The sequence below is a fragment of the Nerophis ophidion genome, linkage group LG28, assembly GCF_033978795.1.
Source record: "Nerophis ophidion isolate RoL-2023_Sa linkage group LG28, RoL_Noph_v1.0, whole genome shotgun sequence".
NCBI classification, from domain to species: domain Eukaryota; kingdom Metazoa; phylum Chordata; class Actinopteri; order Syngnathiformes; family Syngnathidae; genus Nerophis; species Nerophis ophidion.
Window position 1 is genome coordinate 27,287,007 of NC_084638.1, and position 25,876 is coordinate 27,312,882.

General features: G+C 43.0%; 2 protein-coding genes and 1 long non-coding RNA gene across 7 annotated transcripts in view; 1 reads left to right on the forward strand and 2 right to left on the reverse strand.

The window, feature by feature from the left end:
* LOC133545263 (BMP/retinoic acid-inducible neural-specific protein 3-like) overlaps window positions 1-25,876 on the reverse strand; it is a 1,164,151-nt gene that overhangs the window by 220,086 nt on the left and 918,189 nt on the right. The gene's annotated exons all lie outside the window — the stretch shown is intronic.
* ephb3a (eph receptor B3a) overlaps window positions 1-25,876 on the forward strand; it is a 189,158-nt gene that overhangs the window by 103,839 nt on the left and 59,443 nt on the right. For both annotated transcript variants that reach the window (XM_061890377.1, XM_061890378.1), the window contains exons 5-9: window positions 3,927-4,262; window positions 13,446-13,570; window positions 18,804-18,960; window positions 19,121-19,229; window positions 20,998-21,050. In XM_061890377.1, the coding sequence (XP_061746361.1) occupies window positions 3,927-4,262; window positions 13,446-13,570; window positions 18,804-18,960; window positions 19,121-19,229; window positions 20,998-21,050 (780 nt within the window). The remainder of the gene's footprint in view (window positions 1-3,926; window positions 4,263-13,445; window positions 13,571-18,803; window positions 18,961-19,120; window positions 19,230-20,997; window positions 21,051-25,876) is intronic.
* Window positions 1-25,876, reverse strand: part of LOC133545068 (uncharacterized) — a 165,529-nt gene that overhangs the window by 7,053 nt on the left and 132,600 nt on the right. The window lies entirely within an intron of this gene.

The window sequence follows — 25,876 nt, forward strand, 5'->3', positions numbered from 1 at the left end:
GCGTAACGTTAGCTCATTTTGCGGTGTGTGTGTGTGCGTGTGTGTGTTACGGACAGCAAAGCTCTGTCTGTCTACTCTGTTATTTCACTTTACTTTTTTCTGTGTTGATTGAGCTGTGTTGAAGCAGCAACAAACGACATTATGTTAAATGAAGACTTTCCAGAAGCTGTCTCGGAGAGTTGACATAATAATCTAACTGCATTATAAAGCCTTCATGGTGTTCAGGGATGAATAGTCTCTCCTATTGCTATTGTACTATTTTTTTCAGCTATGGTTGCATTCATCATCAGTAATGTAGCAGCCTAGTTTTGAATGGCAGGGTCCCTGCTATCACATGTTGATACAAATATAACATTTAAATAATAAAAATCAACTACAGGCTTCCAAAATGCTGTAATAAATTAAGCATGATGAGATGAATGATGACATACTTAGTATCTCAGGTAACTAGGAATGTTTTTTTTTTTACTTTGCGGAAAAAAATATCGAGATATATATCGTATATCGCCATTCAGCAAATGCAGCGGAAAACACAACCAAAAATTTTAGGCTTCTTCACGCGACGAAGCCGGTCCACTTCACCGGTCTATTGCCCCCCAGGCTATGTGGAGGCAGCGACGAGGTGGAGAGGTGATGGCGACAGGTCGCGTTACACCGATCCTTACACCCACCCACCCCCTTCCTCCCACTTCCAAAGACATGCACCTGGGGATAGGTTGATTGGCAACACTAAATTGGCCCTAGTGTGTGAATGTGAGTGTGAATGCTGTCTATCTGTGTTGGTCCTGCGATGAGGTGGCGACTTGTCCAGGGTGTACCCTGCCTTCCGGCCGATTGTAGCGACCCCGAAGGGAATAAGCGGTAGAAAATGGATGAATGGATGACCCTCTTTGATAGTTTTTGGACTTGTGTTGAGATCTTGGTGTTATTTACGTTTCAGCGCTTATGCTTTCTTGTTTCCACTTCCTGACACTTTATCCAATTGTCTTAATTTGGCATTCAGGACACACCTGTCACTGCTTGGAAATCAGGTTGCTTCTTAGTCCTTGTTAAATTCCAATTTGTTTCGCCCTGTATAAGTTTTTCCCATGTCTGTGTGAACGGTGCGATTCCGACCTTTTCATATTTGACCCAGGGCTCATTCTTATGTGGATACAAATTGATTATATGTGCGATGAGTCCTCAATGTGAAACGCTCCTGAGTTCAGGTCGCAATAAAAAGGGATACACGTCATAATTATTCGCCAATACAGACGGTTACAAAATAAATTGTTGACAAATGAGCAGAAAACTAGTTTTAGGAACTCGAAACCTGAACGTTCCACCACTCCTGTGCTTCAAAGTCTTTTCAAGCGGAAATCGAAGCAAAATATCTCGTAAAACTGCCAAAATACTTGCCCTCTTCTTACTATCTACACCAGGGGTGCCCATTACGTCGATCGCGAGCTACCAGTCAACCGCGGGGGGTGTGTCAGTCGATCTCCAGCCAGGCTTTCAAAAAAAATAGACCTAAACATTACTGATCATCAATCTTCACCAAGACGTCACTTAAATGACATTCACGGTACCGGAGGGTCTTGTGAGATGACGCTGGCTGCTGCAAGATCATTATTATGAAAATATGACCGAGAGGAAGGCGAGAAACACTTTTTATTTCAACAGACTCTCGCGCCATACCTTCCGTCAAAACTCTAAAGGCCGACTGCACATTTCCTATCTTCACAATAAAAGCCCTGCTTCATGCTGCCTGCGCTAACTAAATACAGAGTCTCGGGAAACTGCCGTGCACAAGCGATCCCTCAGAAAGCTGGCGTGCACATCACTTGTGCACGCCAGCTTTCCGAGACTCTTATTTTGTTAGCGCAGGCAGCATGAAGCAGGGCTTTTATTGTGAAGATAGGAAATGTGCAGTCTGCCTTTAGAGTATTGACGGAAGGGACGGCGCGAAAGTCTGTTGAAATAAAAAGTGTTTCTCGCCTTCCTCTCTGTCATTTTTTCATAATAATGAACTGGCAGCAGCCAGCGTCATCTCACAAGACCCTCGGGTGCCGTGAATGTCAATCAAGCAAGCTACGGAATTTGCCGCCAATGTTTTTCTTGTAAAGTGTATGGAAGCTGGATGAATTAGATGTCAAAAACCAACCACTTTCATGTGGTATTGTACAGAAAGGACAACTTTTTTTCTCCTCCATTTGAAAATGTGGGCGTTATCATCATTACTGTCTGATTCCAATCAATGCAAGTCATCAGAATCAGGTAATACACCAACTTATATTCTTGTCTTTGTGAAAGAAAGACATCCATATGTGTTACACATGCTTGTATTATCATTAAACACATTTAACTTGTTTACAAAAATGTCTCTTTCATAAATAAATAAATATAAATGATATATATAAATGAGGTAGATCCCCTCGAGTTGGTCAATTGAAAAGTAGCTCGCCTGCAGAAAAAGTGTGGGCACCCCTAATCTACACGCAATAATTTGGTGAAAAAAATGTTGACTTAGATTGCACAAAATCCTTCAAATTAGCACACTGCGCCAGTACTGAGACCGACGAGAGTTGGAGCCATGTTTACTTGTGTCAACACCAAAGTGCGTGTGAGGTCATGTCCGCATACGTGCACTTGAGAAATCAAATATTTTTTTTAATGTGAACGGCCATATGAAAAAGATCAAATTCGATTTAAAAAATCCTAATTGGACATTTGACCCTGCGGTGTGAACGTAGGCTTGTTCCCGACCTCTTTCTATGTACTGCGCTAGTTTTCTGTGCCGTCCCAAGCTACAGAAGTTTACCTTTGCACTTATTTTCACGCTGTCTCCTGTCCCTGCATTTTTGTCATGATCCATGGTCCGGATCATGTTTTCGTTTTGTTCTCTTAGTTTTAGACTCCATTAGTTCCTGTTTTTGTGCACCCCTGTTTGTTTTAGTTACCATGGCGACGTAGGATTTTCACCTGCCTCTGGTGTTCGGACCGCGCGCCTGTTTCCAATCTAGGGACATTATTTAAGCCTGTCTTTGCCAGTCAATTGTCCTGGCGTCATTCTGTCACAACGTGATTTTTGCAGCTTACTGCGATGTTTGTTCTCCCGGGATGCAAGCGGACTATTCCGGACAAGGCTTGCAGGTAGGAACGTATCTATTAATGTAACTACAAAATAACAGGGAAATAATAAAGGCAAGTGTACCTATCGCACGTGGAAGCTAAGGCGAACTATAGAACAGGCAAAAACTCTAACTGTGGCATGAAATAAGACTTACGGAGAGGGTTGCGTAAAGCAAACAAAACTTACAGAGACATGGCATAAAGTGAACAACTAGCGTAAATAATGGCATAAGGGACGGCGTAGCGCGGCTGGGAGAGTGGCTGTGCCAGCAACCTGAGGGTTCCTGGTTCAACCCCCACCTTCTACCATCCTTGTCACGTCCGTTGTGTCTTTGAGCAAGACACTTCACCCTTGCTCCTGACGGCTCGTGGTTAGCGCCTTGCATGGCAGCTCCCGCCATCAGTGTGTGAATGTGTGTGTGAATGTGGAAATGGCGTCAAAGCGCTTTGAGTTCCTTTAAAAAAAGGTAGAAAAGCGCTATACAAGTATAACCCATTTACCGTAGCATGAAACTGTGGCATGAAACAACTAATGACGCCAGGACGACTGACTGGCAAAGACAGGCTTAAATAATGTCTCTAGATTGGAAACAGGTGCGCGGTCCGAACACCAGAGGCAGGTGAAAATCATACGTCGTAAACAAGGGTGCACAAAAACAGGAACTAAACATGGATCATGACAATTTTGGTGTAAATTGCAAGCAACCGAGTAGGTTGATGGCATTACAAACAATAGCGTTGATTTTTGAATAACTGGTTAGTTAATAACTGCTGAGTAGGAACGATGACTGACCATCATTTTCTACACTTTGCAGCCATCCCATCAGCCCCCCGCAACGTAATATCCAGCGTCAACGAGACCTCGCTGTCACTGGAGTGGGAGGAGCCCGAGGACACCGGCGGAAGGAGCGACCTGGTGTACAACGTGGTGTGTAAGAAATGCCTGCGAGACCGCAGTCCCTGCACGCGCTGCGACGACAACGTGGACATCTCCCCCCGGAGGCTGGGGCTGAGGCAGAGGAAGGTGGTGGTGAGGAATCTGCAGGCTCACACCCGTTACAGCTTCGAGGTGCAGGCGGTCAACGGTGTCTCCGGGAAGAACCCTGCTTCTCCGCGATACTCCACGGTCAACATCACCACCAACCAGGCCGGTATGTAGACCCGTCACTGACACTGGCGTGTCCACAAACCGAGTTAATTCATATGCCTTCCCAATCAATAGCACTTAACATCACGAGGAAAGCGGCTGTTTAGTGGATCCTACACTCAGTCAATGTCGAGGAGTGTCTTAATGATCTCTTAGTACCCACAGCAGTACCAGAAAAGATGGTAACCAATGCCACCTTTCTTCATCTTCGCCAACCAAACTTTCACACACTGAAGTTCCTTCATCCACTTTTCTGCGGTTTATGCCTGTGAGTCTCTTTCAAGCTTCAACAGCTCATATACTGAAGGTGAAACATGCACTATTAAGGTTGGGCAGTTTCAACCAATTAAATCCATACATCCATCCATCCATATTCTACCGCTTATTCCCTTTTGGGGCCGCGGGGGCGCTGGCGCCTATCTCAGCTACAATCGGGTGGAAGGCGGGGTACACCCTGGACAAGTTGCCACCTCATCGCAGGGCCAACACAGATAGACAGACTCACATTCACACACTAGGGCCAATTTAGTGTTGCCAATCAACCTATCCCCAGGTGCATGTCTTTGGAGGTGGGAGGAAGCTGGAGTACCCGGAGGGAACCCACACATTCACGGGGAGAACATGCAAACTCCACACAGAAAGATTCCGAGCCTGGATTCAAACCCAGGACTGCAGGACCTTCGTATTGTGAGGCAGACGCACTAACCCCTCCGCCACCGTGAAGCCCCAATTAAATCTACACTTTAATTAAATTTAGCAAATTTAGTAGTGAAGGCAGCAATTAGAGACTCATACATAGTAATCCAAAAGCTACACCTACAAATTAACAAAGAAACAATCTCGAGATCACGTTGTAAACTTTTCCCATTAGGGCTGTCAAAGTTAAAGGCGTAATGAAATGAGATTTTCTTATTTAAAACGGGGATAGCAGGTCCATTCCATGTGTCATACTTGATCATTTCCTGATATTGCCATATATTTGCTGAAAGGATTTAGTAGAGAACATCCACGATAAAGTTCGCAACTTTTGGTCGCTAATAAAAAAGAGCCTTGCCTTTACCGGAAGTAGCAGACGATGTGCGCGTGACGTCACGGGTTGTAGGGCTCCTCACATCCTCACATTGTTTATAATGTGAGCCTCCAGCAGCGAGAGCGATTCGGACCGAGAAATCGACAATTTCCCCATTAATTTGAGCGAGGATGAAAGATTCGTGGATGAGGAAATTTAGAGTGACAGACTAGAAAAAAAAAGAAACAAAAGTTGAAATAAAAAAGGCGATTGCATTGGGAGCGAGTCAGAATATTTTAGACACATTTACCTAGATAATTCTGGGAAATCCCTTATCTTTCTATTGTGTTGCTAGTGTTTTAGTGAGTTAAATAGTACCTGATAGTCGGAGGGGTGTGTCCACGGGTGTGTTGACGCCGGTCTCTGACAGAAGCTCCGCTGATCTCCGGTAAGAGGCGATTTATTTCCACATGTAGTCGGGATCCATGTTCGCTTGACCGCTCTGACCCATAGTAAATTTTCACCTCCGGGAATTTTAAACAAGGAAACACCGTGTGTTTGTGTGGCTAAAGGCTAAAAGATTCCCACCTCTACCTTTCTACTATGACTTTTCCATTATTAATTGAACAAATTGCAAAAGATTCAGCAACACAGAGTCCAAAATACTGTGTAATCATGCGATGAAAAGAGACGACTTTTAGCTGTGTGTGGTGCTTGTCAGAGTTATTTGTTGATGAACCCCAAGATGCAGAGAAGGAGGCAGGCATAGAATATGAAAACATGATTTAATTAAAACTAAACAAGAACAAACAAAAAGCACGCACGTGGGCGGAATAACAAACTGAGGGAGCTAGCACTGGAAGCTAGAAAACAAAAAGGAACTTTAGCATGGAAGCTAGTGGATAGCAAATAGAAAAACTGGAAATAACTAATGCTAACAGAAACAGCTTACCGCTACGACGACCAGGACAAAATGTAGCACGACAGGTAGTAGCTGTAACAAAACGACACGACAGGTAGCACGACAATAGTGATATGTGGCAACGACAATACATTGATCCAGCAACTGACACAACACAAAGCAGGAACAAATAGGAGCGGGCTGATTGGCAACAGGTGTGGCCAGGTGCCTATCGGCCGCAGCTGAGGAGGAACACAGCACTCAGGGAACAAGACAGGAAGCTGACAAAATAAGAGCACCAGACAGGAACTAAGGACAGGAAATACTAAACACAGAGGAAACAGACAAATGCAGATGAGAAAACTAAAACACAGACAAACTGTCAGGGGAAAGCCTCCAACCAATAACGTCACAAACACGAGTCATCGGTAGTAGTGGGTTTCAGTAGGCCTTTAACACGATTATAAAACCCTTAACTAAAAATTCCTAATTTTCTTAACTCGCAATTACCACGCATGCGTCCTGACTCCTTTTTGAGTCAGGAATCCTTTTTTTCACATCCGACCTGAAGATCTTCACCTGACAGTCTCCGAGACCGTTGAACTCTTTTCCCGCGCCCGCCTTTCCTACGTCGGCGGCCAGACGAGTACGGGCAAAGTCGAGGGGGTACACGAAGCATAGAGAGTTGGCACCGGCGGCGCCGCCTGATGCCAAGTTGCCGGCGAAGTACCTCCAGAACTGGGTGCGCTTGTCGACACCATCAAGGAAGATGGCGTACATACAGTTGTGATCAAAATTATTCAACGCCCACACAATTTTGGTGTTTTAGCAAGTTGGACATTTATTCCTTATTTTGTTTATAGTCATATCAAATAAAGATGCATTAAATAGACAAATGCAACTTGAATTACATTATATTTTGTAACATACCAAACAGTGTCATTTCTCTTAATATCTCATTGACAAAATTATTCAACCCCTTGAAGATCATAACTCTTAAGAACAGAATTTGAATAAGGTCTTTTCAATCAGGTGTTAAAAACACCTGTAGATGTGATTAGAACCATAACGAGCAACAATTAAACTGATTGAAAAAGACTGTGACGCTCAGCTTCTTGTAGATGGTCAATGGTGTATTTGCAACATGGTGAAGTCCAGGGAGCGGTCAAAGAAGTCAAGAGAGGAGGTTATTTCTCTTCATAAGAAAGGATATGGATATGAGAAAATAGCAAAGACATTACACATTCCAAGAGACACAGTTGGGAGCATAATTCGCAAGTTTAAAGCTAAAGGCACAGTGGAAACACTACCTGGGCGTGGTAGAAAGAGGATGCTGTGTGCAACTGCTGTCCTGTATTTGAAGCGTACGGTGGTGAAAACCCCCCGGGTGACAGCTGAGGAACTACAACAGGACATTGCAGACGGGGGAACGCAGGTTTCGTCCCAGACAATAAGGCGCGCACTACGAGATGAATCCATGCCAGAACTCCCAGGCGCACCCCACTTCTGACTACCAGGCACAAGAAAAATAGACTCCAGTATGCCAAAAATCATCTGGACAAACCCCAAAGGTTTTGGGAAACTGTTCTATGGAGTGATGAGACAAAAGTGGAACTCTTTGGGCCTATGAATCAACGTTATGTCTGGAGGAGAAAAAATGAAGCTTACAAAGAGAAACACCAAAATTGTGTGGGGGTTGAATAATTTTGATCACAACTGTACATTTCCCCAAGCCATTCCATAGCTTGGGGAAATGTAATGCCTTCAGTTACTCATGAGCCACAAGCTTGAAAATAGCGAGCAGAAATGCACAACGAGGGACATTATGGAAATATCAGGTCCAAATCCACGGCAAGTCTGGTAGAACAAGACAAAACCATTTGATCTTCGATCGGCGTGCGACGATATCATCAGGGGAAGAGCTTCACGTCCCTGTTTACATTACAAGTTGAGTGAATTAATAAAATAAAATATATAAACTGCATTGGTATATGAATGCTTAGCAGCAAAAAAGGCGGTTGACAGGAATTGATTGATTGATTGATTGATTGATTGATACTTTTATTAGTAGATTGCACAGTTCAGTACATATTCCGTACAATTGACCACTAAATGGTAACACCCCAATAAGTTTTTCAACTTGTTTAAGTCGGGGTCCACGTTAATCAATTCATGGTAAGTCTAAAGTCACTTTTTAATGAGAGACTTTTGTCAAAACAAGTCAAAACACTTTTTTCATACCAATTACAGACTTCTGGCTTAACAATAATAGCGCTAATCATCGCATCCTACCATAACAAAATGAAAAATCGGCTTAAATTACGATCATGCTTTGTCTAATATGTTTTGTAATGTAATCCGTGATATTTCTACTTAAAATATTTTTTTGGGGCATATTTAAATATAGTGTATATTCTTTTACAACCTGTTGTGATTCATAAACCTCAATTACAGAATGTTAAGCAGGCTGAATAGTACATTTTATTAATTAATAGAGAAGGTTAAAACATTGTCATGCAAAGGTATGATTACCATTAACTTTTACAATATTTAGTGTACAGGATCTAAGAAGTGAAGTGAATTATATTTATATAGCGCTTTTTCTCTAGTGACCCAAAGCGCTTCACATAGTGAAACCCAATATCTAAGTTACAATTAAACCAGTGTGGGTGGCACTGGGAGCAGTTGGGTAAAGTGTCTTGCCCAAGGACACAACGGCAGTGACTAGGGTGGCGGAAGCGGGAATCGAACCTGGAACCCTGAAGTTGCTGGCACGGCCACTCTACCTACCGAGCTATACCGCTCGGTATACCGCTATAAGAGTCATTTATTCATTTAGAAATATCACAGATTAAATGAACGGACTCCAATCCAAGCACAAGCTTTTTCATAGTCATTCTCATTGACATCCCACTGGATGGTGAGTTTTTCCTTGCCCTTATGTGGGATCTGAACCGAGGATGTCATTGTGGCTTGTGCAGCCCTTTGAGACACTAGTGATTTAGGGCTATATAAATAAACATTGATTGATTAATAGATCAATCAATCAATTAATGTTTACTTATATAGCCCTAAATCACTAGTGTCTCAAAGGGCTGCACAAACCACTACGACATCCTCGGTAGGCCCACATAAGGGCAAGGAAAACTCACACCCAGTGGGACATCGGTGACAATAATGACCCAGTGGGACGTCGGTGACAATGATGTCTATGAGAACTTTGGAGAGGAGGAAAGCAATGGATGTCGAGCGGGTCCAACATGATACTGTGAAAGTTCAATCCATAATGGATCCAACACAGTCGCGAGAGTCCAGTCCAAAGCGGATCCAACACAGCAGCAAGAGTCCCGTTCACAGCGGAGCCAGCAGGAAACCATCCCAAGCGGAGGCGGATCAGCAGCGCAGAGATGTCCCCAGCCGATACACAGGCGAGCAGTACATGGCCACCGGATCGGACCGGACCCCCTCCACAAGGGAGAGTGGGACATAGGAGAAAAAGAAAAGGAACGGCAGATCAACTGGTCTAAAAAGGGAGTCTATTTAAAGGCTAGAGTATACAAATGAGTTTTAAGGTGAGACTTAAATGCTTCTACTGAGGTGGCATCTCGAACTGTTACCGGGAGGGCATTCCAGAGTACTGGAGTCCGAAATGAAAAAGCTCTATAGCCCGCAGACTTTTTTTGGGCTTTGGGAATTACTAATAAGCCGGAGTCCTTTGAACGCAGATTTCTTGCCGGGACATATGGTACAATACAATCGGCAAGATAGGATGGAGCTAGACCGTGCAGTATTTTATACGTAAGTAGTAAAACCTTAATAGATGATGATCGTAGCAATCCACATATTGTTTTATTAATGTGCGAAACTGGTTTTTAAACACGGAAGTGTAACTCCTCCCCTCTAAACTACTTGTTCAGTTCGGGTAATGAAATCTTGAAAATTATCTTTCTGGTGGAACACTTACTAATTAAATAAACAATTATATTATCGCGATTAATTTTGAGTTAGCTATGGACAAACTGCGATTAATCGCAAACAATTATTTTGTATTGTTTGACAGCTGTAGTAAAAAGTACAACATAAATCTATATTTGTGGTAGCTTAGAAAATAATTATGTACTCGTTTCACTTTTGCGTCTTATCGCACATAACTGTGGTGCGTTCAAGGACCCCTCGATCAAAGTTAGAAACAGAGGCGTCACTAGGTTTTAAAGGGGAACATTATCACCAGACCTATGCAAGCGTCAATATATACCTTGATGTTGCAGAAAAAAGACCATGTATTTTTTTAACCGATTTCCGAACTCTAAACGGGTGAATTTTGGCAAATTAAACGCCTTTCTGTTTATCGCTCTTTTAGCGATGACGTCAGAACGTGACGTCATTGAGGTAACACACATTTTCATTTTCACATTACAAACACCGTTTGTTATTTTCCGTTTTTTTGATTATTTTTTGGAACCTTGGAGACATCATGCCTCGTCTGTGTGTTGTCGGAGGGTGTACATAACGAATGGTCTAATAACAGCACTATAATAGACAAGTCACTGTTCCCCCGACCTAGAGTTTATGTCAGTGAAATGTCGAACTTTTTTTCTGTCAAGGGAGCTAACAGTAGTAATCATCACGGCAGTCTACATACCACCAGATGCTAATGTTAACATGGCTCTCTCCCTACTGCTAGATACAGTAAACAAACAGCTGCCTGCCCACCCCAATGGTGCTCACATTATTGCTGGTGATTTTAATAAAGCCAATCTGAAAACAGTACTGCCAAAATTTTACCAGTTTGTTAAATGCCCTACTAGAGGGGGGAAACACTTTGGACCATGTTTACTGTAATATCAAAGAGGCATATAGATTCATCCCCCTCCCTCACCTAGGCCAGTCAGACCCCCTCTCTTTGCTGCTCATCCCTGCTTACACCCCCCTCAGATCAAGGACACAAGCAGTAATAAAGACTGTTACAACTTGGCCTGAGGATGCACTCCCCCAGCTACAGACTGCGTGGGATGTTTTCAAAGACCAAGACCTGCCCCCACACACAGAGTAGGTACTATCCTACATAAAGTACTGTATCAGCAATGTCACTGTGAAAAAAAAAACCCATCCGGGTTTACCCAAATCAGAAACCCTGGATGACATGCCAGGTCCGCATGCTCCTCAAGGCCCGGGACATTGCCTTAGGTCAGGTGACAGTGCTGTATACAGCGCCGCGTGTGCTGACCTGAAGAAAGGACTCAGAGAAGCCAAGATGGACTATATAGAGAGGATCGAAGACCCCCTCTCGGGCAACAACCCACAGCAGATGTGGCAGGGCATACAGCACATCACCAATTACAAAGGCTGTGACGCAGTCGCCGGGGACTGGGATGCATCGCTAGCAGAGGAGCTGAACTGCTTTTTTGCACCCCCAACCCCCCCAGCCCCCCCACACTCATTCTTGAGGAGCACGAGGTCAGGCTGGTTCTCAAGGCAGTGAACCCCAGGAAGGTGACTGGTCCAGACGGTGTCGACATTTCAAAGCATGCGCCGACCAGCTCTCCTACATTATCACCGTTCTCTTCAACCTCTCCTTGGCACAGGCATTCATCCCACCCTGCCTTAAATCTGCCACAATCATCCCGGTACCCAAGAAAGCTGCCACAAACAACCTCAATGACTATCGCCCAGTAGCACTCACACCTGTCATCATGCAATGCTTCGAGAGGCTGGTCCTCCCCCCCACTCTAGACCCACAGCAGTTTGCCTACCGGGCAAACAGATCCAAGGATGACGCCATATCCATGGCTCTCCACTCCATACTCAGCCACCTGGAACACCGGGGGAGTCCGCCTTCAATACCATCATTCCTGGTCACCAAACTGCTGGATTTAGGCCTACCCTCACCCACCTGTCTTTGGATTAAGGACTTCCTGACCAACCGACCTCAGACAGTAAAACTTGGCCCTCCATCTCTCCTTCCCCCCGCACACTCAGCATCGGCTCCCCACAGGGCTGTGTGCTGAGCCCTTTGCTGTATTCCCTCTACACCCATGACTGTAGTTCAGCCCACTCGGAGAACACCATCATCAAGTTCGCCGATGACACAACGGTGGTGGGTCCCATTACAAGGGGGGATGAGTCTGCATACAGAGATGAGGTCCTGAAACTATCAGCGTGGTGTTCAGTGAATAATTTGGCACTGAACACCACAAAAACCAAGGAACTCATCTTTGACTTCAGGAAGAACACTGCAGACCCCGCCCCCCTCTACATCAATGGCGAAGAGGTGGAGAGAGTCAGCTCCTTCAAGTTCCTCGGCACCCTCATATCTGCTGACCTGTCCTGGACCCAAAATACAACTGCGGTCATCCGGAAGGCCAGCGGAGACTCCATTTCCTGAGGGTGCTGAGGAAGAACAGACTGGAGAGGCAGCTGATGGTGACCTTCTATCGCTCGGCTGTCGAGAGCCTGCTGACGTACTGCATAACAGTGTGGTACGCCAGCTGCACTGAAGCGGACAAACAGGCGATTCAGAGGATTTACACAACTCCCGTTGCCTCAACAGAGCAAAAAACATTACCAAGGACAGCACACACCCTGGCTTCCACCTGTTCGACTTGCTACCATCAGGCAGGCGCTACAGGTGCATCAGAGCCATAACAAACAGGCTCAGAGACAGCTTCTTTCCCAAAGCTGTCACCATGTTGAACTCTAACTTAAAATAATAATAATACACCCCTATATAATATCATGCCCTAATACCCTACTGTGCAATACTACCCTTCGAGTGCAATACGTTATTACTTCGGTACTCTTGTCTTGTTCTGCATATTGTACAGTATTTTGTACTTCTATAGTGTTTTGTATATTGTACAGGATTGCTTATTATTTTTATTGGAATAGTAGTCTGTTTATTTCAATTGTTAGTTTTTACCTTTTTACCTCTTATGTCATTTATTTCACCCCATGTTTGTTCCCACTACCGCACCTTAAGTTGGAGTCTTTGATCTCGTTGTATGCAAATATAATGACGATAAAGTTCATTCCATTCTATTCTATTCTAGTACATCTCGGATTCAAACCTGCACTGTCCGCACCAAAGGCAACAGAGTTTACCATGACAACACCAGACTAAAGTAAAGCTTGAAATAATGGGCGAAAAGAGGGCAAGCAACGTCCTGATTGGCAGACCCATTAAGAATGGGGAGATGCGCAGCTAATTCCAATACGTCTATCTTTTTTGTCTAATTACTTGCCCTAAAACTCTTGAATGAATGGTTGCTCCCTTGCAGCGCCGTCAGCAGTGCCCACGGTCCATCTGATGCGTTCCACGGCAGACACCTTGAGCCTGTCATGGCTGCCCCCCGAGAAACCCAACGGGGTCATCCTGGACTACGAGATTAAATACCACGAAAGGGTGAGTCGGCCTTTTTTTTCTCCCCCCCTTTCATCTAGATGCCGGGAAATAGAACATTAAAGTGTGAGCGAGTCATTTCTATTGATGGAGAGTCTCGGCAGCTGCTGCAAGGTTGAATCACTGGTATTGATCAAATTCCCTGCAAGTGCCGTAAGGTATAATGTGCTCCTTTTACCACCTCCAAAGCTCAAATTGAAACCTTCATATTACGGAAAACGGCTCGACAAGACTGCATGCTTGAATGATAATGTCTGTTTAAAAACGCTGAGACGCTTGTTTTCGCCTTTGACCGCTTTTAACGCTGCGGCTTTATCTGTTCACACTATATTTAAATATTGCTCTTGCTACACTGTCTGTCTGGGTAAGAAAAAAACAAAAAACTTAAAAGGCTGGTCTCATTAAATGTTTTTAAAAGGAATGCATGATGTGAAGTGAAGTTCATCACTGTTCAAATGTTTAATTAATCTGCTTATATTTTTTTAAACTGGATGAACACTTTGATGTGTACACTTTTCAAATGTTGTTGTCATGCAGTTTGACAATCTCGATGCATGATGCGTTCTTGTTTATGCGTTTATATTTTTTAATATATAAGGCAAACCTGATTGTGAAGCCCATTAAAGGAGTCATGTTTTTTTTTTTCTCAATGTAAAACACTTCCTTGTGGTCTACATAACATGTAACGGTGGTTCTTTGGTCAAAAAGTTGCATAGATTACGTTTTACAGACCATCTTTCTGACAGTTGCTTCCAAATGCGCCGTTTTGTGGGCGGTCCTATTTACGTGGCTCACCTTCGGCAGCGTCTTCTTAACGCCATCTTTGTTGTAACGGTGTAGCGTGCAAGGATGGGAGTGGAAGAAGTGTCAAAAGATGGAGTTGACTGTTTTTGTCAGGTTTAAACACCGAACTCTCTATTAAACAAAGACAAGAAGCAAGGAATCAAACAGAGACAGGATTCAATTTAGCTCATGAGGAGAGCGCGTGCACTTGAACCCTCGTACAATGTCGCCCCACGCTCTGAGGAGGGAGCTCCACGCCTATTCATTTATTTGGGCATTTCTTGATTACATAGCTGCAGCTGCTTCTCTCGGCAGGGGCCATGAAAGGCCTACTGAAACGAGATTTTCTTATTTAAACGGGGATAGCAGGTCCATTCTATGTGTCATACTTGATCATTTTGCGATATTGCCATATTTTTGCTGAAAGGATTTTGTAGAGAAAATCGACGATAAAGTTCGCCACTTTTGGTACTTCCTGAAAAAGCCTTCCCTTTACCGGAAGTCGCAGACGATGACGTCGCAAGTGTAATGGCTCCTCACATATTCACATTGATTTTAATGGGAGCCTCCAACAAAAACAGTTATTCGGACGGAGAAAACGACAATTTCCCCATTAATTTGAGCGAGGATGAAAGATTTGTGTTTGAGGACATTGATAGCGAAAAAACAAACAAAAAAAATGCGATAGCATTGGGAGGTATCCCGATGTTTTTAAACACATTTACTAGGATAATTCTGGGAAATCCCTTATCTTTCTATTGTGTTGCTAGTGTTTTAGTGAGTTTAATAGTACCTGATAGTCGGAAGGGTGTCTCCACGGGTGTGTTGACGCGCAGTGTCTCAGGGGAGTCGACGGCAGCTGTACGGACGACACAAGCTCAGCTGATATCCGCTAAGTGGCGACTTTTTAACCACAATTTTCTCACCGAAACCTGCTGGTTGACATGTGGTCTTGATCCATGTCTGCTTGACCGCGCTCTGATCCATAGGAAAGTTTCAGCTCCGGGAATTTTAAACAAGGAATCACCGTGTGTTTGTGTGGCTAAAGGCTAAAGCTGCCCAACTCCATCTTTCTACTGTGACTTCTCCAATATTAATTGAACAAATTGCAAAAGATTCAGCAACACAGATCTCCAAAATACTGTGTAATTATGCCGTTAAAGCAGACGACTTTTAGCTGTGTGTGTGTGCAGCGCTCATACTTGCTAAAAACCCGTGACGTCTTGCGTACACGTCATCATTACCAACGTTTTCAAGACGAAACTCCCGGGAAATTTAAAATTGTAATTTAGTAAACTAAAAAGGCCGTATTGGCATGTGTTGCAATGTTAATATTTCATCATTGATATATAAACTATCAGACTGCGTGGTGGGTAGTAGTGGCTTTCAGGAGGCCTTTAAAGGGGAACATTATCACAATTTCAAAAGGGTTAAAAACAATTAAAAAAAAACAGTTCCCAGTGGCTTGTTGTATTTTTTGAATTTTTTTTCAAAATTTTACCGGTCCCAGGAAATCCCTAAAAAAAGCTTTAAAGTGCTTGATTTTCCCTTTTTGCGATGCCACTATCCATTTCCCTGTGACGTCATACAGTGCTGCCAATGTAAACAAACAATGGCGAATAGCACAGCAAGATATAGCGACATTAACTCGGATTCAGACTCGGATTTCAGCGGCTTAAGCGATTCAACAGATTACGCATGTATTGAAACAGATGGTTGGAGTATGAAAATATTGAAGAAGGAACTGGAGCTATTGAGTGAATAGCTATTGACGCTATTCATAGCCATAGCATGGCTGAATAGCTGCGTTAGCATCGCCGGTAAAATGTGCGGACCAAACGATCAGGACTTTCGCATCTTGTGACACTGGAGCAACTTAAATCTGTTGATTGGTAAGTTTTTTTTCGCATTAAATGTGGGTGGAAGGAAACATAATATAGTTGGAAATGCATCTGCAGGTTATCCATACATCTCTGTGCCATGTCTGCTTTAGCACCGCCGGTAAATAGCATGCTAGCGTCGATTAGCGTAGCATGTTAGCATCGATTAGCTGGCAGTCAACATCAACGAAACTCACCTTTGTGATTTCGTTGACTTTATAGTTGCAAATGCATCTGCAGGTTATCCATACACCTCTGTGCCATGTCTGCCTTAGCATCGCCGGTAAATAGCATGTTGGCATCGATTAGCATAGCATGTTAGCATCGATTAGCTGGCAGTCACGCCGCGAACAAATATGTCTGATTAGCACATAAGTCAACAACATCAACAAAACTCACCTTTGTGATTTCGTTGACTTTATCGTTGCAAATGCATCTGCAGGATATCTATACATCTCTGTGCCATATCTGCCTTAGCATCGCCGGTAAATAGCATGTAAGCATTGATTAGCATAGCATGTTAGCATCGATTAGCTGGCAGTCAACATCAACAAAACTCACCTTTGTGATTTCGTTGACTTTATAGTTGCAAATGCATCTGCAGGTTATCCATACATCTCTGTGTCATGTCTGTCATCGCCGGTAAATAGCATGTTAGCGTCGATTAGCGTAGCATGTTAGCATCGCTTAGCTGGCAGTCACGCCGCGACCAAATATGTCTGATTAGCACATAAGTCAACAACATCAACAAAACTCACCTTTGTGATTTCGTTGACTTTATCGTTGCAAATGCATCCGCAGGTTATCCATACATCTCTGTGCCATGTCCGCCTTAGCATCGCCGGTAAATAGCATGTTGGCATCGATTAGCGTAGCATGTTAGCATCGATTAGCTGGCAGTCAACATCAACGAAACTCACCTTTGTGATTTCGTTGACTTTATAGTATCAAATGCATCTGCAGGTTATCCATACATCTCTGTGCCATGTCTGCCTTAGCATCGCCGGTAAATAGCATGTTGGCATCGATTAGCATAGCATGTTAGCATCGATTAGCTGGCAGTCACGCCGCGAACAAATATGTCTGATTAGCACATAAGTAAACAACATCAACAAAACTCACCTTTGTGATTTCGTTGACTTTATCGTTGCAAATGCATCTGCAGGATATCTATACATCTCTGTGCCATATCTGCCTTAGCATCGCCGGTAAATAGCATGTTAGCATTGATTAGCATAGCTTGTTAGCATCGATTAGCTGGCAGTCAACATCAACGAAACTCACCTTTGTGATTTCGTTGACTTTATAGTTGCAAATGCATCTGCAGGTTATCCATACATCTCTGTGCCATGTCTGTCATCGCCGGTAAATAGCATGTTAGCGTCGATTAGCGTAGCATGTTAGCATCGCTTAGCTGGCAGTCACGCCGCGACCAAATATGTCTGATTAGCACATAAGTCGACAACATCAACAAAACTCACCTTTGTGATTTCGTTGACTTTATCGTTGCAAATGCATCCGCAGGTTATCCATACATCTCTGTGCCATGTCCGCCTTAGCATCGCCGGTAAATAGCATGTTGGCATCGACTAGCGTAGCATGTCAGCATCGATTAGCTGGCAGTCAACATCAACAAAACTCACCTTTGTGATTTCGTTGACTTTGTAGTTGCAAATGCATCTGCAGGTTATCCATACATCTCTGTGCCATGTATGTCATCACCGGTAAACAGCATGTTAGCATTGAATAGCTGGCAGTCACGCCGCGACCAAATATGTCTGATTAGCACACAAGTGAACAAGATCAACAAAACTCACCTTTGTGATTTCGTTGACTTTATCGTTGCAAATGCATCTGCAGGTTAGCCGTACATCTCTGTGCCATGTCTGTCATCGCCTGTAAAATGTCTACTTTCGCATCTTCGGGCCAGTGGTGCAACTTAAATCCCTCCCTGTTAGTGTTGTTACACCCTCCGACAACACACCGACGAGGCATGATGTCTCCAAGGTTCCAAAAAATAGTCGAAAAAACGGAAAATAACAGAGCTGAGACCCAATGTTTACAATGTGTTGAAAATGAAAATGGCGGCTGTATTACCTCAGAGACGTCATCGCAAAAAGAGCGATAAAAAGAAAGGCGTTTAATTCGCCAAAATTCACCCATTTAGAGTCCATAAATCGGTTAAAAAAATAGATGGTCTTCTTTCTGCACCATCAAGGTATATATTGACGCTTACATAGGTCTGGTGATAATGTTCCCCTTTGAAGTTTCACAATTTTAACCCTTTCCTGTCTGGAATCAATTTCTAACACGATTGTTCTTCTTTGATCTTAAACACAACAATGAATGAATGAATAAATATCGATACAGTATACTGATCTTTTTTGTAAGGGGCGATGGAAGCCGGCAGACCCGTCAGCGATCCTGTTCTGTCTCCCTGTAATGTTTGTCTGATCTTGAATGGGATTGTGCTGAAAATTGTAATTTTCCTGAAGGAACTCTCCTGACGGAATAAATAAAGTACTATCCATCCATCCATCTAAACAGTAAACATAAGCTGTTCTGTCTTTTAGGGCCAGGCTATGTCGCACACGGTGACATCCCAGCACAGCTCGGCCAAGGTGGAGGGGCTAAGGTCTGCTACCCCCTACGTGGTGCAGGTCAGAGCCCGCACCGTTGCTGGATACGGACGCTACAGCAACCCCATGGACATCAGCACCAACCTGCACAGTACGAAATTGTGTTTATCTCCCTGCTGTTACAGTTTTATAGTTTTATAGCGTTGGCCATTTAACGGCGTCTGCTATCCAGGTGGTGCACAACGCTGTCTAATCCCCGCAGCCACGCTTTGGTTGTTATTCATTTGCGCCTTTGTTGTGATCCGGTCCAGGTGACCCTCAGAAGTCCGTGCAGGACCAGCTGCCTCTCATCATTGGCTCAGCCTCTGCAGGGTTGGTGGTCATTGTTGCTTTGGTGGTGATCGCCGTTGTCTGCCTCAAGTAAGTGTTTGATTTTTTGGGGGGAATTTATTGCGGACAAAAGTGCGTTTCGTCAGCGTTGGCTCATTAAAGGGGAACATTATCACAATTTCAAAAGGGTTAATAACAATAAAAATCAGTTCCCAGTGGCTTGTTGTATTTTTTGAAATTTTTTTTTAAATTTTACCGGTGTCCGAATATCCCTAAAAAAAGCTTTAAAGTGCTTGATTTTCGCTATTGGATGCGACTATCCATTTCCCTGTGACTTCATACAGTGCTGCCAATGTAAACAAACAATGGCGAATAGCACAGCAAGATATAGCGACATTAGCTCGGATTCAGACTCGGATTTCAGCGGCTTAAGGGTTTCAACAGATTACGCATGTATTGAAACGGATGGTTGGAGTATGAAAGTATTGAAGAAGAAACTTAATCTATTGACGCTATTCATAGCCATAGCATGGCCGAATAGCTGCGTTAGCATCGCCGGTAAAATGTGCGGACCAAACGATCAGGACTTTCGCATCTCGTGACACTGGAGCAACTTAAATCCGTCGATTGGTAAGAGTTTTTTTCGGATTAAATGTGGGTGGAAGGAAACGTAATATAGTTGCAAATGCATCTACAGGTTATCCATACATCTCTGTGTCATGTCTGCTTTAGCACCGCCGGTAAATAGCATGTTAGCATCGATTAGCGTAGCATGATAGCTTCGATTAGCTGCCAGTCAACATCAACAAAACTCACCTTTGTGATTTCTGTGACTTTATCGTTGCAAATGCATCTGCAGGTTATCCATACATCTCTGTGCCATGTCTGCTTTAGCACCGCCGGTAAATAGCATGTTAGCGTCGATTAGCGTACCATGTTAGCATCGATTAGCTGACAGTCACGCCGCGACCAAATATGTCTCATTAGCACATAAGTCAAAATCAACAAAACTCACCTTTGTGATTTTGTTGACTTTATCGTTGCAAATGCATCTGCAGGTTATCCATACATCTCTGTGCCATGTCTGCTTTAGCACCGCCGATAAACAGCATGTTAGCGTTGATTAGCGTAACATGTTCGCATCGATTAACTGGCAGTCACGCCGCGACCAAATATGTCTGATTAGCAAATAAGTCAACATCAACAAAACTCACCTTTGTGATTTTGTTGACTTTATCAAATGCATCTGCAGGTTATCCATACATCTCTGTGCCATGTCTGTCATCGCCGGTAAAATGTGGAGACACTTTGGTACATTCAATGGGGGTCTGGCGGCAGACACTTTGGCATCTTCGGGCCAGTGGTGCAACTTGAATCCCTCCCTGTTAGTGTTGTTACACCCTCCGACAACACACCGACGAGGCATGATGTCTCCAAGGTTCCAAGAAATAGTCGAAAAAACGGAAAATAACAGAGCTGAGACCCAATGTTTACAATGGGTTGAAAATGAAAATGGCGGCGGTATTACCTCGATGACGTCACATTCTGACGTCATCCCCTCCAGAGCGATACACAGCAAGGCGTTTAATTCGCCAAAATTCACCCATTTAGAGTTCGGAAATTGGTTAAAATAATATATGGTCTTTTTTCTGCACCATCAAGGTATATATTGACGCTTACATAGGTCTGGTGATAATGTTCCCCTTTAAGTGGTCACATGCAATGATAGCGTGAGCGTGCACTTAACCTTCAAAAGGCAGTTCTGTGAGGAAGAAGTTAAGTGGATTTATCTGATATGGCGGAAAAACAAATATCTGGAAAAAGTCAAGACTGATTATGCTAATGTGACTGTTTGCAGGAAGCAGCGCAGTGGCTCTGAGCTGGAGTACACAGAAAAGCTGCAGCAGTACAGTAAGTCTATGTGTTCTGCAGCTGCACTTTATTGGTCATGCCTTTACAGTTAACTACCTGATTCAATAAGGCCTGACCCAGGCAGGAAAGACGTTAAATGTTTGCACAGTGCCCCCATTCTATCTTGACAACGTTTTGCTGTGTTCTTTTTTTTTTCCCCCAGACATGAACTCCGCTAAATATGCCCGGAGAAACCACGTTTAATTATTGACTTAGCCACGACAACTGATGTTTTTAAGCTTTGATAGTCATGTCTGCGCCCATCTCTGTTTTATGGCGGGGCACTCAATGTTAATAGTGCATTATCTTACTTGCCAACCTTGATACCTCCAAATTCGGGAGATGCAAGGGATTCTGGGTATTTGTTCTGTTGTGTTTATGTTGTGTTACGGTGCGGATGTTCTCCCGAAATGTGTGTGTCATTCTTGTTTAGTGTGGGTTCACAGTGTGGCGCATATTTGTAACAGTGTTAGTTGTTTATACGACAACTGATGTTTTTAAGCTTTGATAGTCATGTCTGCGCCCATCTCTGTTTTATGGCGGGGCACTCAATGTTAAAGATGCTTTATCATACTGGCCAACCTTGATACCTCCAAATTTGGGAGATGCAAGGGATTCTGGGTATTGGTTCTGTTGTGTTACGGTGCGGATGTTCTCCCGAAATGTGTTTGACATTCTTGTTTAGTGTGATTTCACAGTGTGGCGCATATTTGTAACAGTGTTAGTTGTTTATACGACAACTGATGTTTTTAAGCTTTGATAGTCATGTCTGCGCCCATCTCTGTTTTATGGCGGGGCACTCAATGTTAAAGGTGCATTATCCTACTTGCCAACCTTGATACCTCCAAATTCGGGAGATGCAAGGGATTCTGGGTATTTGTTCTGTTGTATTTATGTTGTGTTACAGTGCGGATGTTCTCCCGAAATGTGTTTTAACATTCTTGTTTAGTGTGGGTTCACAGTGTGGCGCATATTTGTAACAGTGTTAGTTGTTTATACGACACCTGATGTTTTTAAGCTTTGATAGTCATGTCCGCGCCCATCTCTGTTTTATGGCGGGGCACTCAATGTTAAAGATGCGTTATCATACTTGCCAACCTTGATACCTCCAAATTTGGGAGATGCAAGGGATTCTGGGTATTGGTTCTGTTGTGTTACGGTGCGGATGTTCTCCCGAAATGTGTTTGACATTCTTGTTTAGTGTGATTTCACAGTGTGGCGCATATTTGTAACAGTGTTAGTTGTTTATATGACAACTGATGTTTTTAAGCTTTGATAGTCATGTCTGCGCCCATCTCTGTTTTATGGCGGGGCACTCAATGTTAAAGGTGCATTATCCTACTTGCCAACCTTGATACCTCCAAATTCGGGAGATGCAAGGGATTCTGGGTATTTGTTCTGTTGTATTTATGTTGTGTTACAGTGCGGATGTTCTCCCGAAATGTGTTTTAACATTCTTGTTTAGTGTGGGTTCACAGTGTGGCGCATATTTGTAACAGTGTTAGTTGTTTATACGACACCTGATATTTTTAAGCTTTGATAGTCATGTCCGCGCCCATCTCATTTTTATGGCGGGGCACTCAATGTTAAAGGTGCATTATCCTACCTGCCAACCTTGATACCTCCAAATTCAAGAGATGCAAGGGATTCTGGGTATTTGTTCTGTTGTGTTTATGTTGTGTTACGGTGCGGATGTTCTCCCGAAATGTGTTTGTCATTCGTGTTTAGAGTGGGTTCACAGTGTGTCGCATATTTGTAACAGTGTTAGTTGTTCATACGACAACTGATGTTTTTAAGCTTTGATAGTCATGTCTGCGCCCATTTCTGTTTTATGGCGGGGCACTCAATGTTAAAGGTGCATTATCATACTTGCCAACCTTGATACATCCAAATTCGGGAGATGCAAGGGATTCTGGGTATTTGTTCTGTTGTGTTTGTGTTGTGTTACGGTGCGGATGTTCTCCCGAAATGTGTTTGACATTCTTGTTTAGTGTGGGTTCACAGTGTGGAGCATTTTTGTAAAAATGTTAGTTGTTTATACGGCCACCCTCAGTGTGACCTGTATGACTTGCGTTCACTTGTGTGTGTGTGTGTAATAGCCGTATATATTAGTTGACTGTGCCGGCACACTGTTTGAATGGAGGAAAAGCAGACGTGACAACAGGTAGTAGAGGACGCTAAAGTGTGCCTTAAAGGCACACCCCCAATTTTGTTGTACGGGTAGAAATTGTGAGAAATTCCGGAGAATGTTTGCCCCGGGAGATTTTCGGGAGGGGCACTGAAATTCGGGAGTCTCCCGGAAAAATCGGGAGGGTTGGCAAGTATGTGCATTATCGCCACCTACTGTATTGGAGTGTGAACCAGAATCCCCTCCCTTCTCCTTCGCTCACATACATACATCAATTTTAATTTTCCTGAAGGAACTTTTCTGAAGGAATCAATAAAGTACTATCTATCTATAAATACCTTCTCATTACCAAAATAGAGTCCATAAACTTTTCGAGAAACTTCCCAAAAATTTTCTGGTTGATGCTTAGTACCCTTTGAGAGTAACCTTCTGTCCATGTCTTCTATCTTCCTCTCTTAGTTTTCTCCTTTCTCGACTGTCTATCCATAATTGCATGTTCCACTGACTATACCTTGTTGCATTTGTCACATTTGTTGATAAGGTGCAATGTTTTATTCAGCCTGGTGTGTCCTCATCTATTGCATGATATGATTCCTTCCTTTGTTGTGCTCCCCCTTACAGTTCTTCCCGCTCTTTCTGTGTTCTGTATTACATGTATTTGTCTTCCTGTTGTATTCATTTCCCAGAGTAATTGCCACCCTTTCAAAAGATTTCTTTAATTAATTATTTTGCCCCTGCTTTACTGAGAGGTACCTCTCTGTGCTGCTGTAGCGTAAGTCTTTGCTTTGCCAGCTTGATGCCTGTGTGAGCTGGAACCCATAGGAACATCATGTTGGTATTCACCTTCTCAAGCCTGAACAATACAATTGTATCATTGATTAGCCTTGTTGCACTTTACTCTAATAAATGAAGCACAAACAATTAAGACATGAAACACTAACACAAAGAACAAAATATTACTTTTATCTATTTTTAGCATGCACATGACAGTGACGTGCAGTGACATAAATGCTGCAAAAAACAGCTTTTTTTATGCGGAGTCTCAATCGATTGTTGCGTGAGCAGGTGTACGTAATGTCGTGACCGGGTGAATATATATAACTTATTTTGTAGGCTATAAATTTTAGAAAAAAACGAAAAGAAAAAAACATATATTAGCCGCATCGGCCTGTAAGCTGCAGATTAATAGCAGTATGTTGTGAAATGAGATATTTACATACAAAGTTTTTGTGAATGTTTATTTACATACCCTAATTGTTTCCAAATGTGCCTTTAACATGGCATTAATACACTGTAAAAAGTCAGTGTTCAAAAACAAGAAAAAAAAATACAAAAATGAGGGGTATTTTACTTGAACTAAGCAAAATTATCTGCCTATAGAACAAGAACATTTGGCTTGTCAAGACTTTCCAAAACAAGTAAAATTAGCTAACTTCAATGAACCCAAATAATACCTCAAAATAAGTATATTCTCACTAATAACAAGTGTACTACTGCAGTATACGAGTACGTATTTTCTATTGTTTCATTGAAATAAAAACGGCAAAGTCTATTTGGCTGTCATCTGTTTTAATATGAGAAACAATTGTGTCAAAGTCATGATTTTGTTTTACATTCTTAAAATAAGAAATTCTTACTTTAAAAAGTAGTTTTATACTCGTGAGTGTTGATGACACAGCTTTGCAACATTTGATATTCTCGTTTCAAGCATGTTTTACTCAATATAGGTCATCAAATCTCAGCTAAAAGCTGTAGTATCTTACTGAGATCCTTCAGGACCTAAACACTTAAAACAAGTAAAACACTTTAACATAAAATCTTATGTATGGCCGCGCAAGTCCTAGGATGCCCTAAATGTTCATAACACACCCAGCCGAGTCCCATGGGGAGAGGGGATGAAAGTTGGAAAAGTCAGGGAAATTCCCAAAAATGTTCAAAATACCCACAAAGGTTCGAGTCCCACAAGTTCCGCCGCCGGCCGGGATGTCCAAATTGTCCAAAACGCGCCCAGCAAAGTCCCACGGGAAGGTGGGGAGGAAAGTGAGAAAAGTCGGGGAAATGTTCAAAAGTCCCACCCAGGTTCGAGTGTGCACTCAAACTCAAACTCGAACCCGGTTGGGACTCGAACCTGGGTAGGTATTTAGAAAATTTTGAGGGACTTTTGCCGACTTTTCTCATTTTTCCCCCCTACTTCACGTGGGACTTTGCTGGGTGCGTTTTGGACATTTTTTGTATCCCAGGACTTGTGTGGCCGGCGGCGGGACTCGTGGGACTGGAACCCCGGGGAGGTATTTAGGACACAATTGGGGCTTCTGAACATTTTGGCCGCCTTTTACCCCTCTTCTTCCCCGCCTTCCTGTGCACCATTGCTGGGTGTGTTTTGGCCACTTGGACAAAAATTGTTTCAAGCATATTTTACTCAAAATAGGTCATAAAATGTCAGAAACAAGCTGTAGTATCTTACTGAGATCATTTAGGAGCAAAACCCTTAAAACAAGTAAAAGACTCTAACATAAAATCTGCTTAGTGAGAAGAATTATCTTACCAGACAGAAAATAAGCAAATATCAACCTTATTTGAGATATTTCATCTTACTTAGATTTCAGTTTTTGCAGTGTACATCTTTTTAACCCAAAAAATACTGTTGTTTCTTGAAAGGGAATTATGTATAAATAAATGATTGATGCAAACAAGCAAA